Consider the following 18,916-nt stretch of genomic DNA (forward strand, 5'->3'; position numbering starts at 1 on the left):
GGCAGAATTCCGCTCCTTGCAGCGATAGGACTGAGGTCCATTCTCCTGCTGGCTGTCAGCAGGACTGCTTCGACTGCTAGAAGCCACATGTCCTCTCACAGGCCCTCTCACATGACAGTTTACGTATTCTAGGGCAGCAGGAAAATCTCACTCCATTCTGATAAGGCAATCTTACATAACCTAAGGTAATCACCAGAGTAACTATCATCATCACCTTTGTGACACATCACTTTTGCTATGTCAGTGAAGACAATCCCTTTCAGTAGTAATGTGGTACTCCTCCCTCTCCCCTTTGGGGTTGTATCATCGAGAGATACAAGACTTCCATGACCATCCATCATCCTCTGGACTGAACTGTGCCCCCTAAAATTCTTATGTTGAAGTCCTAGCTCCCAAATGTGACTGAACTTTCAGATGGAGCCTATAAGGAGGTAATTAAGGTTAAATGAGGTAATAAGGGTGGGACCTAGATATAATATAATTAGTGTCTTTATAAGAAGGGACCTAGAGAGCATGTTCTCTCTCTCACTCTCCCTCTCTCCTATGTGAAGACATAGCAAGAAAGTGGTCATCTGCAAGCCAGGCAGAGAGCTCTCACCAGGAACTGAATTTTGCACAAACCTTGAACTTGGACTTTTAGGCTCCAGAACTGTAAGAAAATAAATTTTTGTTGTTTAATCCAACCAGTCTCTGATATTTTATTACGGTAGCCTAAGCAGACTAAAACATGTCAGTAATAAGGCCAACCTCCCCCCACCTCAGTGGCAGTGGAGGCCAAGTGGGGAGCAATAATGGGACACAGCTGCAGCATCTAGCCCTGGTATATAAGCAGAGATGTAGTGAGCAGCACCCCCCCAGCAATAACGAGGAGCCCTCCCCAATAAGGAAAAAAACTGGAAAGTCTCAGCAAAGAAATTGAACATCTCAGCAAAAAAAAAAAAATCATAAAATATAAAGAAGAAATAAATGGAGATTTTCAGACTAAAAAATACAATAACTGAAATAAAAAACTCAACTAATGAGCTCAACAGCAAAACAGAGAGGACAGAGGAAAGAATTAGTGAACTTGAATGTAAAATAATATGAATAAGCAATCTGAACAATTAAACAATATACTGAAAAATTTTTAAATGAACAGACTCAAAGATCTGTGGGACTACAACAAAAGACTTAGTATTCATATCATTGGAGTTCTGAAGAAGGGAAAGGAAACAAGGTTGAAAAATATTGAAAGCAATAATGCTGGAACACTTCCAAAAGTTGACAAGAGACATAAACCTACAGATTCAAGAAGGTGAACAAGCCCGAAACCAAATAACAAACAGAAAAACAAAGCAAACAAACAAACAAAACCCAAAGAAGCTATTGTCAAGACACATCATAAAATTGTAGCAATGTTTTCTTAGGTCAGTCTTCCAAGGCAAAAAAAATAAAAGCAAAAATTAAAAAGTGGAACCCAATCAAATCTATAAGCTTTTGCAAAGCAAAGGAAAGCATAAAGAAAACAAAAAAAACAACTTATAGAATCAGAGAAAATATTTGCAAATGATGTGACTGACAAGAGATTAACTTCCAAAATATACAAACAGCTCACACAACTCAATAACACAAAAACAAACAACCCAATCAAATGGACAGAAGACCTAAATAGACACTTCTCCAAACAGATGGCCAATAGGCACATGAAAAGATGCTCAACATTGCTAATGATTAGAGAAATGCAAACCAAAAGTACCTGAGTTATCACCTCACACCAGTCAGAATGGCCATCATCAAAAAGTCCACAAACGATAAATGCTGGAGAGGGTGTAGAGGAAAGGGAACCCTCCTACACTATTGGTGGGAATGTAAATTGGTGCAACCACTATGGAAAACAGTATGGAGGTTCCGTAAAAAACTAAAAACAGTGTTACCATATGATCCAGCAATCTCACTCCTGGGCATATATCCAGAGAAAACTCTAATTCAAAGAGATATATGCACCCCAATGTTCATAGCAGCACTTTTTACAATTGCCAAGACATGGAAACAACCTAAATGTCCACTGAGAGATGAATGGATAAAGAAGATGTGGTGTGTGTGTGTGTGTGTATAAAGTGTATGTATGTATATGTATATACACACACATACATACATATATAATAGAATATTACTCAGCTACAAAAAAAGAATGAAATAATGCCATTTGTAGCAACATGGATGGACCTAGAGATTATCTTATTGAGTGAAGTAAGTCAGAGAAAGACAAATATCGCATGGTATCACTTATATGTGGAATCTAAAAAAATGATACAAATGAACTTATTTACAAAACAGAAAAGAGACTCACAAAGAAAACAAATGTATGGTTACCAAAGGGGAAAAGTGGGGTATGGATAAGTTAGGAGTTTGGGATTAGTAGATACACACTACTATATATAAAATAGAAAAACAACAAAGTCCTACTGTACAGCACAGTGAACTATATTCAATATCTAGTATAATGTGTAATGGATAAGAATCTGAAAAAGAATATATATATATATTTATATATATACCACATCTATATGTATATATACACATATATACATATACACATATGAATCACTTTGCTGTACACCTGATATTAACACAATATTGTAAATCAACTATACTTCAATTTTTTAAAAAAAGATGTATTATAGTCAAGCTTCTGAAAACTAAAAAGAAATAAAAATTGTTGAAAACAGTGAGAGAGGCATAACCTCACATATAGGAGAAAAACATTTCAAAGGACAGAGACACCTCATCAGAAACCATGGAGGCATAAATGGCATAATATTTTTCAAGCTGTCAAATCAAAAATCATACACTCAGCAAAAATTTTCTTCAGGAATGAAGGGAAAATCAAGACATTTTCAGACTAAGAAAAATAAAGGAATTTGTCACCAGAAGACCTGCTCTAAAAATGACTGAAAGGAGTTCTTTAAAGAGAAAAGAAATGGTAAAAGAAAGAATCTTGAAACATCAGAAAGGAAGAACTCTGGAAAGAGTAAAGTCGTGGTAAAAATAAAAGATTTTCCTTCTCACTTTGAGTTTTTCTAAATTTTGCTTGATAGCAGAAGCAAACATTATAACATTGTCTGACTTGGTTCTCAGCATATTTTGGGGAATATTTAAGCCAGTTATTGTATAAGGAAGTAAGAGAATGTAAGTGGAATGTAATGTAAAGGGAAAATAAGACTTTTACATTTCACTCAAACTAGTAAAATGTCAAGACCAAATGGTCTGTGATAAATTATGTATACACAGTTGGCTCTACTATTCCACAGGTTCCACATCCATAAATGTGGAAAGCCAACTGCACTCCACCATTTTATATAAGGGACTTAAGCATCCATGGATTTTGGTATCTGTAGGGATCTTAGGACCAATCCCCTACAGATATTGAGGATGACTGTATAATGCAATACACAGAGTAACCGCTGAAAAAAGCTACACATAAAGATAAACTCAAAAATACTATAGATAAGTCAAAATGGAATTCTAAAAATGTTTAAGTAACCCACATGAAAGCAGGATAAAGTAACAGAAAAAAGATAGAACAAATAGAAAACTGGAAATTAAATTGTATATTTAGCTTTAAAAATCAATAATTACCTTAAAGGTAAATTGTCTAAATTTACCAATTAAAGATAGAGATTGGCCAAGTGGATGAGAAAGCAAAATAAACTATATGCTGTGTGCAAGAAGCTCACCCCAAATATAATAATGTAGGTAGACAGAAAGTAAAATAATGGGGAAAGATATACCATGCAATTGTTAATCAAAAGAAAGCAAGAATGGCTATATTAATATCAGATAAAGTAGACTTCAGAGCAAATTACCTATTAAAGCAGACTTCAGAAATAATTACTTATGAAGTCTATTAAAGTAGATTTCAGAGCAAAGAAAATTTCCAGGAACAGAGAAGGGCACTATATAATGGTAGTTTTAAAAAGTCAATCCACCAAGAAGATGTACCAAACAACAGAACTGCAAAATAAGCGAAACAAAAACTGATAAAAATTAAATAAGATACAAACAAATCCACAGTTGTTGGAAACATTAACACACCTCTCTTACAAAATGATAGAACAATTAGGCAGAAAATCAGCAAGGATATAAAAAAATTCAACAATACTATCAATCACAGGACCTAGCTGATACTTACAGAACATACCATGCAACGACAGCAAAATACACAGTCTTTTCAAGTACCCACAAAACAAATACCAAAACAGACCCTATTCTAGACTATAAAACAAGTCTCAGAATTTTTAAAGAATTGAAATCATACAAAGTATGTTCTCTGACCACAATGGAATCAAAGCAGAAATCACTAACAGAAAGATAGAGGAAAATTGTCAAACACTTCGAAACTAAACAACACACATATAAATAATCCATGTGCCAAAGAGGAAGTCTCAAGGAAAATTTAAAAAATATGCAAAACTGAATGAAAATGGAAATACAACACATCAAAATTTATGGAATGCAGCTAGAGCAAAGCTGAGAGGGAAAATTATAGCACAAAATTCATATCTTAGACAAGAGGGGAAGTCTCAAATCAATCATCTAAGTTCCCATCTTAAGAAATTAGAAAAAGAAGAGCAAGAAGAAGGAAGGAAGTTATAAATATATAATCAGTGAAACCCAAAGCAGAAAAACAACAGAGAAATTCAAGGAAACAAAAAGCTGGTTCTTTAAAACGATCAATAAAGTCAACAAACTTCTAGCAAAACTGACAGAAAAAGAGATATGTAACGTACCAATATCAGGAACAAAACATGGAATACAACTACAGACCCTGCAGGCACCAAAAGGATAAGTCTACACACATAACTCTGACAACTTAAGATGAAATGAGTCAGTTCCCTGAAAAGCAAGAAATACCATAACTCACCTAACAAGAGATACTTTGAATAGCCCTACAACCATTAAGGAAATTTGTGATTTCAAAACTCTAATAAAAGAAATCTCCACGTCCAAATTGTTTCACTGGGGAATTCTACCAAGTGTTTAACACCTACGAACACTTATTTTACACAATCTCTTCCAGAAAGTTGAAAAGGAATGAACACTTCTCAGATCATTATGCGAAGTCAGTATAATGCTGATACCAAAACCGGCCAAGGACAGCACAAAAAAAGAGAACTGCTGTCTGATATTTCTCATGAATATAGATGCAAAAATCCTTGATAAAAATATTAACAGAGAGAATTCAGCAAAATATAAAAAGAATTACATACCATGACCAAGGAAGTTTTATTCCAGAGATACAAAGCTGGTTCAATATTTGAAATCAATAAATGTAATTCATGTTAATAGGTTAAAGAAGAAAAAACATGACATTGTATAAATTGATGTAGAAAAAGCATTTGACAAAATTCAACAAGCATTCTTGATTAAAAACTCTCATAAAATTAAGAATAGAAGGAAAACTCTTCAACCTGATAATCTACAAGAAACCCTAAGCTAACATTGTACTTAATGGTGAAGACTAAATTCTTTCCTCCTAAGATTAAGAATAACATAAAGATGTTAATAGAACATAGGGATTGTGTTGTAATAAACTTTAGTGAACTAGTCTGGGTCCTATAAACTCTCAAAATTAATAAAACAATCCCCCACCACCACCACATTAAGACAAAGCCCCACATTTAGGACAAGCTGCTGAAAGGAGAATCCAAACTGAGCAGGATACAAACCAGAATGGCAAATAAAGAACCAGTTAAAAGTCAGGAAGGGAAGTAAGAGACAGGAGACCTATATCAGAAATTACTTTCAATCATTTTGGAAAAAAAAATCACATAGAAGCAAGAGTTCAAGAGCTATAAAGTAAGAAAAAACCTTTTGCCTTTCTCCTAAAAGAACAGGAAAGCTCATTTCATTTAAAAATAAGCATCAGATAAAAGATTATAGCTGAATCTCACACAAAGAACTTATTGTAAGGAAAAAATCAGAATGAGTAGAATAGCATCCTTGTGGACAAAAAAAAAATCATACCATAAAAAGCCTATAAAAATGAAAACTATATTCTGATACTTTAAAAAACTAAAATTAAAACATGATAGAAATTATGAAAAAATATAAATAAGAATTAGAAAAATTCAAAAATCAAGTAATTGCTGAAAACAAATATTTAAAAAGCCAGGTGACATAACTCAAAAAAGAATGAGAGAGAAAAATAGTTTTTAAAGCAACAATTAAACCAGAGTTACACACAATGGATAATGCTTTAAGAGAAATAAAAGATTGAAAATAGAAAGTTTTGAAAAATAAAGAAGAAATTTAAAAATGGATAATAAGGATTTTAAAGAACTAGATACAGAAGATAGACCAAAAAAGACAACATACATATAACAGGAAAGGAGAAAACCAAAGCAATGGAACAGAGCAATGTTAAAAATTAAAACATTATAATATAATAACATGATACACTAAACCATTTTGTAACAAAGAATGAAAAGGCAGGTTATCACCTGACTTTTCTACAGCAATGTTTTATGCCGAAGAGAGTGGACTTACATGTTTAAGACACTCAGAAGAAAACTGAAATCGTGGACTTAATATCCAGGCAAAATTAATTTCAAGAATGAAGGTCTCAGAGAAACTGCTATAAACATGCAAGAACTCACATAATACAGTTCCCATAGGACTTCCAGAAAAATCTACTAGAGCTTCAAAGAATCAAAAAGACCAAAGAGACATCACGGTAAGGACTAGTGTTGAGCATTATATAAATAAATATTCATATGTAGAACCAAGATTAAATGATAAGATCCACAATCATGGTATCTGACAAAGTTGAATTCAGAACAAAAAGCATAAACAGATATAAAAAATTTATAATGGCAAAGACTCTAATCATGATGAAGATATAATAGTTATTAATAGTTATATACCCAATGTAACAGCAACAATTTTCATAGTTTAAGCCATAAGTGATAAAAGGAGAATTACGACAGAAACACACCAATCAACTACACTTCAATTTTAAAAAATGACTTAAACAGGAAGAAAAAAATACACCAATATTAGAAGAATTTAACACACTTCTCAGTCCAAAATAGATCAAAAGCATAAAAAATTTAGTGAAGACACAGAAGACCTAAATAACAAAACAATGAGATAGATTTTTAGATATATGTATCGAGCTCTCATGTCTAATGCTAGAGAATATACCTACTTCTCCAGTACACATCAACACTCATGAAAATTTATTGTATTTTAGGCCATAAAGAAAACATCAATAAATTCCAAAAATTATCTGACAATAATAAAATCCAACTAAAAAATAACTATATTTAAAAAATAAAGGGAAATCTTTTCCTCTTGAAAAATTTAAATGTGCCAGTAAACAAGACTTGGGTCAAAGAGGAAACACAGAGAGAAACTGTAGAATTTATTTTAAGTCATTATCTTGATACAAAGATGTATCAAAATGTGGAGTAGAACTAACATAGTCATCAATGGAAATAATACAGCATTAAATACCTATACTAATAAAAGTTTTAAGAAAGTAAACAAAAACCCCACTTAAAAAACTTATAAAAAGATAAGCTCCCCCCAAAAAAGCAGGAAGAAAGAAGAAAAACAAAAGCAGAAATTTATGTCAGAAAACAGAAAAACAATAGGATTAATAAATAAACCCAAAACCTGATTTTATAATCAAAATTTTTTTAAAAGACAAACTATGTATTAGTTATGGATGACTGTGTAACAAATTATCCCAAAATTTAGCATCTTAAGACAAGCAATATTTATCATCTCAGGCATGGCTTACCTCAGTGTCTTTAGATCAGAGACTCTCAAAAGAATACAGTAAAGGTGTCAGCCTGAGCTGTGGTCATCTCAAGGCTCACTTGGGGGAAGATCTGCTCCCCAAAATGCTTGCTTCTCCTTGGTATCTCCTTCTTTCAACTTCTATGTTTTAACTTTACAGTCGTCCTTCCTTATCTGAGGTTACACATCCCCAGATTCAACCAACCACAGATCGTGTAGTACCATAATGTGTATTTAGTGGAAAAAATCTGCATATATGTGGACCCGCCCAGTTCAAACACCATTGTTCAAGAGTCAACTGTATTACTATTATCTCTGTTTTACAGATGCAAAACTGAAGTCTCATTACATACTTTGCCCAATTTCACATAGCTGGTACATAGTAAAGCTGGGACTCAAACCAAAATCCCAAGTCTTCAATCCTTTGTTCATGCCACTCTGGTATATATTTATTTGCAGGCTTTTCCAGAAAACATACTAATAATCCTAAGCCTTCTTCCTTAACGCTCTGAAGAAACTAATGAACAAGTAACCTCAAACTACATTTATTTTCTCTTTTCCTTTTGACAGAAGTAGTCTTAAAACTGTACATGGTATCATCATACTTTCCCTGAGTTCTTTATATTTACTGAATTTGTAATAGTTCCTCACATTTAAGTCTCTCCCCAATCCAAGTTTGTGTCCTTAGAAATTTCTTAGTGATTTCTCTCATTTTGTACCCCTAGGATTAGTCTTTCACCTTAATTAAAATACATCATATATTTTTAACAAGTGTAACATGGTAGGCAAGGTTCTCACCTCCATGATATAACTAAAGATAAAGAAGCATAAAATGTTATACAGTTAATTAATATTTTATCGTTAGAGAAAAGCACTCCTTCTCCATAGTATTCATTGGAATGTGGGTCATTGGAAAAGGAGTTATTTATGAAATGGCAAAATAATGCAAAATGATATTCATTACTAAGACAAATGTAACAATTTATCTGTAAATTGTTATGTTTATAAATACGCATACACACATGTGCCGCAGAGTTACTCTACTGAAAACAAATTTGGAGCTTAATAAAATTTATATTAAAGTTCTGAATACATTTCTAAGTAAGAAGTATTGATCAACCTAGAAAAAGTGAAAAATTCTCTTGCTACAAAATATAAATGCAGTAACAGAAGTTCCAGTTTCTGGTACAGGTGGATTTCCACATGAGGAACTTCTTTGGCATACATATCCTGTGACCCAGTATTTCTGTTCTTAGGTATCTATCCAAATGAAATGCATACATATGTGTACCAAACAACATACAAGAATGTTCACAGAAGCACTGTTGATAACAGCTCCAAACTGAAAATAATCTAACTGTCCATCAACAATGGAATGGATTTCATTTCTCAATGTGACATATTCATGCAATGGAATACTGTGTGGTGCAGACTGTATGACAATGTACAGAATGTTGCTATGGGCAACAACACATGAATCTTACATACTATTGAGAGAAATAAGCCAGATTTTTAAAAATATATATAGCATGTTCCACTTACATAAACTTAAAAAATCAGACAAAACTAATTTATGATATTAGTAGTTACGATAGTGGTTATCTTTGGGGAGAAAGGTAGGGTGAGAGAAAGAGAGAGAGAAAATCAACTGATATCAGGAATGAAAAAGAGGACACTACAGATTCTTCAGACATTAAAAAGAAAAGGACGTATTATTTCAAAAACTTTTATGCCATTACATTTGAAAAGTTTAGATGAAAAAGATAAACTCTTAAAAAATCATGATACATTCATACAATGGAATATTGCATAGCAATAAGAATGAAAAATACAGCTGCTCACAACAATATGAACGAATTTTAAATACATACTACTGAGACCAAGGAGAAACTCAAACAAATAAAAAAACTTATTTATGGACTGACAAATTGGAGGAAACACTATAATGAAAACCAAGGAAGTGATTATCCCAAAAGACAGGGTAGTGGTTACATGTGAGGAAGGAAGCTATGTGGATGGGGAAAAGCACTCTGGATTCAAGGTTGCTGCAAGGTTATGTTCTCTTTTTTGGACTTGGATGGTAGTTACATAGGTGTTTGCTTTAAAATCATTGGTCAACCTATACATATGTTTTATGTACTTTCTGCAAAAATATTATATTTCACAATTTAACAGTGAAGATAAATAGTCATTACAGGACTAAAAAGCACACAGTCCTATGTGCACTCTTCATTTTGCACATATTAGTTCAATCTCTCTCTCTGTCCCTCTCATGTAAATATGTGTTGTACACTCTTAACTAAAATACATTGTCTTCTAAGCGAAGCTGTTGAGATGATTTTGTCTCCTCTTGGAATTAGAAATTTGATTCCTATAATAAGTATATAGCAAGTGTATATCCTATACATATATTTATCTCAGCAGTCCTTTTAGTTACGAATTTATGAAGACACGAGAATCAAATGTTAATTTAAGCAGATATAGGTATTCTTATAAATTACAAACATTGGAGTTTCGATGTTAAATTTCTCCTCACTAATGAGCTGTTGAAAACTCTCAGCCAATAGGGCTAAAGTAGATTCTTTTTGTGGTCCAGTCCACACAACTCTCTTTCTGCAAAGGTTCTGCTGATTTCTTCTATGTCCCACACCCTTATTGGACTACACTGTTCTGTTACTTTCTTATATTTGGTTCTTATCACTATTTGTGGAAAATGCTTGCTATTTCTGTAACTGCTCAAAGTTCACTTATTTTAAATTTTTTTTTTTGGCAGGAAGAAAGCTTCTAGCTGAGGGTTTAAGTCAAGAAAATGTTTTTCTATTGCATATAAATGTGGTCACCTTGACATCCTGGCTCATTGTTATTCATCCCCTCTGGGCTTGCTAGTTAACCTTTTTCTTTTTCAGTTTCTTGGTGTTTTTCCCTTTCTTTTTTATAATTTTATAAACTTTACATATAACATTATGCAAATTTAAGGTGTACAGTATGTTACTTTGATACATTTCTATGCTGTAATATGATCAGTATTGTAGCAAAATTTATCACATTACATAATTATAGTACAATATTGTTGTCTATATTCATTACACTGTACGTTAGGTCTCCAGGGTTTATTCACAAGTTTGTACCCTTAAATAACATCTATTTTATTCCCCAATGCCCTACATTTTATTCTCCATTTTTTACGAGTTTGACTTTTTCATTTCCACTATGCTACAGGCTCTGTCATAGCACAATTTGACAACTGGAGGGCTGTTTTTAATGTGGTAGTTAGAATTAAACAATTAAATTGGAGAAAGGCATCAGGTTAATAAAAAGAAAATTGAGAAAGAAAAATCTAAGTTGATCTAAAAAGAAGTTTTGCATTTAAATATACTGTATTGTTGAGATATGTCTTCAACTGAAGTTTGAATTAAAGTCTATTTCAAAGGATCGGCCTCTACTCTGTGGCAAGAGTGTTGTTTTTTTTCCCCAAAGTCAGCACACTAATCATGTAACTGGTAAATGAATATAAAAAAAATACTCTAGGGTCAGGATTAAAGAAAACCTTCTGATGAGCATAGAAACAAAGAAAAAGAAAGTGAGGGAAAAAGGTCAGGTACCATTTGAAACCTAATGTTTTGGAAAAGAGCTTTGGTTGTTGGGGTGGTAACCCTCTAAGCAGTCACTGGGCAGTCAGGAGGGCGCTCTGAAGGCATATCTTGACAATTTTGAAAGTAATTCTGGCATTTGCAATGGAATAAAGTACTTAATGAGAAGCAGACTTACCTCTTGTTCTGTTTCCCACAGCTTGGGATATCCATTTAAGAATAATTGGCAATAGGGTAATTATTATTTAATTTTTAATGATTTTCTTAGAGCTATTTGGGTTAATATCTTGTATACCTAAAAAAAAAAACAAAACCCTCTTCCTCTTTTTGAATTATGATATTATCATTTGAAAATACATTGGTTGAATTGGGGAAGTACTCAAACGTAACCAGATTCAAATGCTGAATAGATGGGTTGACAAATGAGGACACTGTTACCAGTTTAATCCCCATATGGACCAATTAGTTTCACATAGAGAAGAACTCTGTTCCAAAGCCACAGATTGCACCATTAACCCCAGTCAGCCGTCTCCAAATTGTGTGTCATTGATCACAAGAGGCCCAGGTATGAGTGTCAATAGCTCAGAGCAAACCCATCATCACCTCTGCGAGCAGAGCCATTCTCTAATCTCATACATCCTTCATCAAATAGATGGCAAGGAATATTACAGTAAGATGGAGAAGTTGAAGGCCTCTCTGTTCCCTCATTTCCTGAACCCTGTAATCTTACTATGAAAGGTGAAAAATTACAATAGCATTGCTTCCATTTTTGTAGGAAATCTTGATGAGGAAACTGGTAATAGCATTATCGATAAGAAATACAACTGGCAAGCAACAAACCGTTTATGGATTCACTTTGGATGGTGCCTTAGAAATCCTGAGATTGGCCCAATCAGATAGAACAGCCAAATACATGCTTGCTAGCTCTCGAAACCTTACTGCTCTAGGTTAGTTTGCGAAGTAGTGAAAATGAGTATCAGAAGTAGAACTATATTAAACATGAAATCTGTAAAATATGACACCTGAAATAATCTGTCTAAAATGTAAATGTTTCTTAAATCTCATTCATTCTCAAAACAAACGAAATCTTACCTAATTAAATTTCTTGCTATGGAAAAAGCTTCAGAGCCATCTCTAACTTGGGACTAAGCCTGAAAAATTATCTCAAAGGGTAATTTGGGATGAAATGAGGTCAAATTAAAGTAATTTAAAAATAGGCACTAATAAAAATAGTGTCATCCTTACCAACACTTCTGCAAACCTATAATAGATGTTTTGATATGTGGATCCATTTAGCATACTTATCTTTTGGTAATAAAATGTAATTAAGTTAATGGCAAAACTAATTTTAGCAAAAAGCTGATGCAGTTCTTCTTTGTAACAGAGCCAACACTCTTGATTCTTTATGAATCTTTTGAATTAAGCCAAAAATTTGGAGAATAAGGAACAATGACTTAAATCTAATGACTGGGAACCTGAGTAGATTCCGTTTGTGATTCACTCCTTCTCTCAGGCAGGAACTGCTTTACATGTAGGACTGAAGTTCATGGACACTTTCGAAATGTTGGAACCATTATATTTTGCTGTAGCTTGTATTCCAAGTCATGTTTACTTTTCACATTCCTTGTCACTCTTGCCATTTCTTACCTCCAAAGCCACCCAAACACTAAAAACTGTTTCTTGACCACTTCCCCTCTTTCCTCGTGGATTTGGATCTCAATTCAAAAATACACACAAAAGATAAGCATTGGAAGAGAAAATAGCAGCTTTACGTTAGCACAAGTTGGGTTGGAGAATGTGCATTTAGGCCTGTAGACAAGTCAGCTTGCTAATACTTCACCCTCAAACCAGAGAACCACAGGCACACCTGGGGGGTAGGCCTCTTTTGGCATGGGGGGCAGGGAGCAAACTTGTTCCCCAAACAGAGGACCTGAGAAGGAACTAAGTACCTGCAGGAAGTTTTGGGGGAATGCCTGTGGGGGAGTGAAAGACATAGGACTGGACAGAGGGTAGAGTGTAGCACAATCACATCTAAGACTTCAGCTGATCCTGTGTGTGCACGTGTGTGTGTGTGTGTGTGTGTGTGTGTGTGTGTAATGGAGGGTGCACTGGGAGAGCGGCACAGGGGTCTTGGAGGATGCATGGTCTTGTAGACTTGTCCTGAACTGAGGCAAGGAGCTAGACCTTACATCCCCGTCTGAAGAGTCATTGCGAAGAGGGTGTAATCTGGGGTAAATCTGCTCTCTCAGTAGAGGGCAATTCCTGGAAAGGGGACTTAATTAAGAAGTGTCAATGACCAACATTCTGAGCAGCTGGAGAAATGTCTGCTTCAGTCCTCAGAGGAGGGGTTGCAGATCTGGGCATAATGCCACTACAATGTTGAAGGAACTCAATCAAATGCATGACATATACCACCTTCTGTTCAAGGCACTAAAACACAAGTTATGATTCAGTTTTCATCCTACATGCATCCTACAAACATTGCCACTTGGCCCTTCCTCTTTCATGCCATGAAGCACTGATGCTATCAAATTTGTCCCACCCATCTACAAAACTCTTATCTATGCAAATCCTTTCCATGTTCATGCTTATCTTGGAGAAGTACCTACCTTCAATTCAAAGCTTATCCCTTTATTTTTATTCACCTCCCACATCCTTTAGAATCACTCCTTGATATATATTTCCCCATCTTCATTTTCAATATCTTTCCCTCAACTAGCTCTTTTTGCTTTCCCCATTTATATTCTCATTCTTTAAAAAAAAAGTCTCATCATCCTGGATTCCCTTCTGGATACTCCTCCTCTTCCCTGTCAAACCTTTTCAAAGAACAGAGTGGTCTGGTAAAAATAACACTGGCTTTGGTGTAAAACAGACCCTGGTGTGAGTCCTGGCTTTCCCCCTGCTAGCCTGGAAAAGTTCCTTAATCTCTTTGAACCTATTTCATCACTTATAAGGTGGGAATGGCAACTCTGATTTAATGAAGTTGTAACGAAGGCTAGCTGTCATATGTCATAGAATAGATATGGTCAGCATGAATTTAATTTCCCAAATTCAAGTAAAGAAATGTAACTTGATTTCTAGAACTGGATGTTATTTCTATATTGAATCTCCATTTGGCCAGGTGGGTTAGGAACTTTCTTTCTGGGGTTGTGATGAAGTTCTAGAGAAGGCAGTGGGGAGAATGGCTCACGCACACGGTACCGACTGACGAGAAGAGAAAGGGCTACTGGTCTCACTGTACACACTACCGTCCTCTGAGATGCTGGTCATCTCAACTGCCCTTTGCTGCTGAGCTGTCCCTTGGTCCCTTCAGTGTCACTTGCCGATGTGCTGACCCTGCAGCGCTGATCCTGCACTGTAGTCGGGCTTGGGGATCTTAGATGTCTGCCTAAACCTCAGAGATCCTGGTTGTACAGGAATTGCTGTGTTGCTGCCCGGGCCACACTGGGCCCCAGGAAGCTCTGCGGGGCCTGAATGCCTACATGAACCATAGGGACAAGTCAACCTCTGGTCCTTCCCTCCAGCCAGGCTCTCACAAAGAAGGAAACATAACTTTCCTCTTTTTTTGGAATCCTGAATGCTGTCAGGTTATTCACTCATTTCGCGCTTAGGCTGGCCCCATAGGACAGGGTATAGAGTTAGTCCTTCCCCAGAAATCCACCCAGCCACTCCTATACTCCTTTCCCCCGCTGGCCTGAGGAGCTTCCTCGTGGGGATAGTTGTAGTTCTACAGAGCGCGTGAAGCCTTGTTTTCGGCATCACATATTCTCTCAAGTTTGCTGTCTTAAGCCCTTGAGTCATTTCCACAACCCCCTGAAGGCTAGACTTTTGAAACTGAAAAGCCAGGAAAGGATTCTTTTTCCATAAATCTGCCCTGCCACCGCTTTCCTGAGGCAATGATCTTCCAGCTCTCTAAATGGTGAGAAAGTGCTAGGGGAATCAAAAACCAGAAAACAACGGTTAATATTTCAAAATAGTGTCCTGTTACACTTCAGTAAAGTGCCAGAACAGAACTTAGCCCATACCAGATTTCAATAAATATTAGTTCCTATTCCCATCACTCCACTATCCCCTCTTCCTCAGTTGTCTACTTTCTCTTTAATCAGCTTTCAGCCTTATTACTTTTATGAGATGACTCCATAAGAGTAAGCAGTGACTCCCCAGTTGTAAAATTCATTAGGGACTTATCAGATTTTCTGTCTCTTTTATTTGACCACCTCTGCAGCATTTCTACTGGCAAATACATTCCCCCCTTTTGAAACTCTCTTTACCTTGGCTTTGATCATTTCTGTTCTCTCCTTACTCATTCGGCTATTTTTTTTTCTCCATTTCCTCTGCCCTCAAGTATTGGTGTTTCCTAAGGTTCAGTTGTTCCATCATGCTGCTGCCTGCCATTTACCCCTCGCTCTGATGCAGACCTATACCTTCAGGCCAAGTCTTTTAGTCAGACCTCCATATTTGCAAATCCCTAGATGCCTCTGATATTCAATCAGTTAATTCCTGTAGAGTGCTTAACACAGTGCTCGGCACAGAGTAAGTACTCCATCATGTTAGTTCTTGGGTTTATTATTATATCTACCTGAAAGCCTCACAGGTCTATGCTAATTTGAATGTCAAAAAATGGCTCATTTTCTCTTTTCTCCCTCATAACCTCGCCTCTTGACAACCCTCCTCCTCAAAATAAGCAGTAACAACCATACTGTGTGAATGCTCTTTCACACACACACACACACACACACACACACACACACTCCTCCTCCCAGGGCTAGAAGAGCAGAATTCTGGACATCATCCTTCATTCCTCTTCTCCTCACTACCCCTCTGCCCGTCTGCTGATCATTCTGCTCTGATGAGTCTACATCATAAGTTACTCTAGAGATTCTTCCTTCTCCTGCTCCATAGTTCTTGCATAAATATAGGCTCTTGCTTTTTCTCATGATTTCAAGCCCAACTCAAATGTCTTCATGTCGCTGAAACCTTCCCTGCACTCATTTTCTTTTCCTGGGGTCCCTGGTGTTACTCTCTCTTGCTTTTCTCTGTGCTCCTTTCACTACCTGGAGTGTCTCCCCATCTGATCAACGTCTGACCTCATTGTAAGGCTCAGCTAAAATGCCATTAACCTCTCTTTAGGTTGATGTGACTGTTTCCCCCTCATACTACTGTTAATTATTCCGTGGTGTGTTCTCTTATCCCTTTTTACATCTTCCTATTCTTGCACTGATTTGAATTATAGCTGCTTATTTATGTTGGTCTTCCAATAGGTGAAACATCTTGAAGGTGGGCACGGGGTTGCACTCATCTCTCTCTCTCTAGATCTTGGTATAAAGAGTCAACATGAGTTTATGGAATTAAGTTGAAATGAATGTTAAAATGTGAACAATATGATCTGAGGAGTAAAACATTTCAGTAGAGATGACAGGAGGACTAGGCAAATATGCCAATAAGCTTTATGAAACCTTGACTGGAGATTTCAGGAAAAGAGCTTATGATAACCCATCAGTAAGAAGAAAGTACATGAAGAGTAACAAAGTTGGGGACTTTGCCTTTTTCTTCATTCTTTGTAAGTTTTCCCTTATTGATCATCTAAAGAAGTTTTTGCTTATCAAAAAGATTTCCAGATGTCATGTAACTTGAGGACCTTCTCAGATGTTTAGAAGCAGACATCTATAAGGAAGTAACTTTTCAGATAAGAGATAGAAAGAGATCTTCTGTAGGGAAGTGTGACGTGTTTAGTCAATTGTTATTCTCTGATTTGTATGCTCAAGTCCCCCAATAACATTGTGAATGGAACAAGATTAAGGGGTTTAAACTAGATACTAAAGCTTAATCATTTTCTGAATCTTTCATACTTTGATATAGAACAAAGGAAGGCAACTCATCTTTGGTAACCACAGACATTAAAGGAAAATCAAAGCAGACTTACACTGTTTAAAAAAAAAATCCATCTGATTTGAGATTCATTCCAGTATCCAGGGGTTTTCATAGCTCAATGTAACTTAAGCCCAAGAGACCAACTCTCAGTACAAATTGTACTTCCATATTTTTATTTTTGATTTTGTGGCATACTTATATATTGTAGGTTCATTAGAGATAAAATTTCATAGTGTTCAACTTTAAATTCTTCAAGAAAAAATTTTAAGAAACTAACCAAGGGCAAGAACCTACATATTTAATATCATTTATGTGGGTAACAATGTATGAAAAAGACAGTTTTGGTCACATATCTGTCAAACAAAAATACTAAGAAATGTAGAGAAAATACTATTTTAATTAATTTTGTGCCTTGAACACCTGTTAACCTCAATACTTTTTTTTTTTTTTGGTAATAGTTGATAATTCTTTTTAATACATGTGAGCACACATCTAAATAAGAAACAGAAAATATTTATATCACAGAGAGAATATGCTTTTGGGGGGGCAGTAATTAGGTATTTATTTATTTATTTGTTTGTTTGTTTGGCGGTACTGGGGATTAAACCCAGGACCTTATGCATGCTAAGCATGCACTCTACCACTGAGCTATAGCCTCCCCCACCACTCCGAGAATATGCTTTTTAATAAGAATTTAAAACAAGTTTCAACTGAGATCCCCAAACACAAAAAGTATGAAATTTCAAGTTAGGTAACTATTTTGAAGGAAATATTTCAAAGCCTATTCTATGACTCAAATGCTCTTACTCACTTTAAAAATATAAAATGTTAAGAGAGGAGACTTGTGTGAGGGATTTTACTAGGGAAGGTTGAACTCACCTTCTCCAACTGGGAGGGGATGGAAGATGCTTCTTCAGCTCATGCCAGAAGGCTTCCATGGGCTTCCGTGGGATCTTGTAAAGGGCTTGGAATGTGTCAGTTCCCTCAGTGAGGGTATTCTGTGGACACTGGGAAATTAGCGGCTGTACTACTTCTGTGGCAGAACCAAGAGGGAGAGAATGGCCTGCAAAGCAAAGGACACGTGAATGTTTTCCATGGCCCAGATAAACTCCCATGGGAGACAAGGAGCTGATCAGAAGACCTCTGCCAGAGAATGAGAGGAGTCCAATAGGGAGACTCCAATAAGGCTGAGGAAACAGATATTAAAGGGTGATCAAGAGCAGGCAACTAAAGAAAAGGTGCACGACTCATGTCACAGGGGCTGCAGTTAGAGAAGCCCAGAAGCGACTCTTCAAAGAGCCCCTGGAGATCCGGCCTCATGCCAGCAGCTTCACAGGCCAGCAACGTGTACACACCTGTGCATAGGGGCCAGATTTAATGCTCTGCTCTTGCTGTCTTGAAATTCTTAATTTATTTCTCAACAAGGGGCCCAGCATTTCCATTCTGCACTGGGTCCTGAAAATCCCATGGCTGGTTTTATGTGTCAGGCAGAGAGAGGGCAAAACTGGATTATAACAGTATCAGCTAGGTAAGAACTATTTTGTCCTTCACCAAGAAACTGACTTGGGGAGTGGAAGAGGAAAACAAGATGGAGAAATAGAGAAGGTGAGCTCACCTGCTTTCCCCATAGAGTCTTGAAATCTAGATCAAATTCAGTGTTTTGATTAAAA

The 18,916-nt window shown here is 35.9% G+C and overlaps 1 protein-coding gene across 1 annotated transcript in view; it reads right to left on the reverse strand.

Annotated features, from left to right (window-relative positions):
• Nucleotides 1–18,916, reverse strand: part of LOC105084016 (uncharacterized) — a 95,379-nt gene that overhangs the window by 72,086 nt on the left and 4,377 nt on the right. The window contains exon 3 of the mRNA XM_074351771.1: nt 18,126–18,309. Coding sequence (XP_074207872.1) covers nt 18,126–18,309 — 184 coding nt within the window. The remainder of the gene's footprint in view (nt 1–18,125; nt 18,310–18,916) is intronic.

This window comes from Camelus bactrianus, chromosome 23 (assembly GCF_048773025.1).
Source record: "Camelus bactrianus isolate YW-2024 breed Bactrian camel chromosome 23, ASM4877302v1, whole genome shotgun sequence".
In the NCBI taxonomy this organism is placed as follows: Eukaryota; Metazoa; Chordata; class Mammalia; order Artiodactyla; family Camelidae; genus Camelus; species Camelus bactrianus.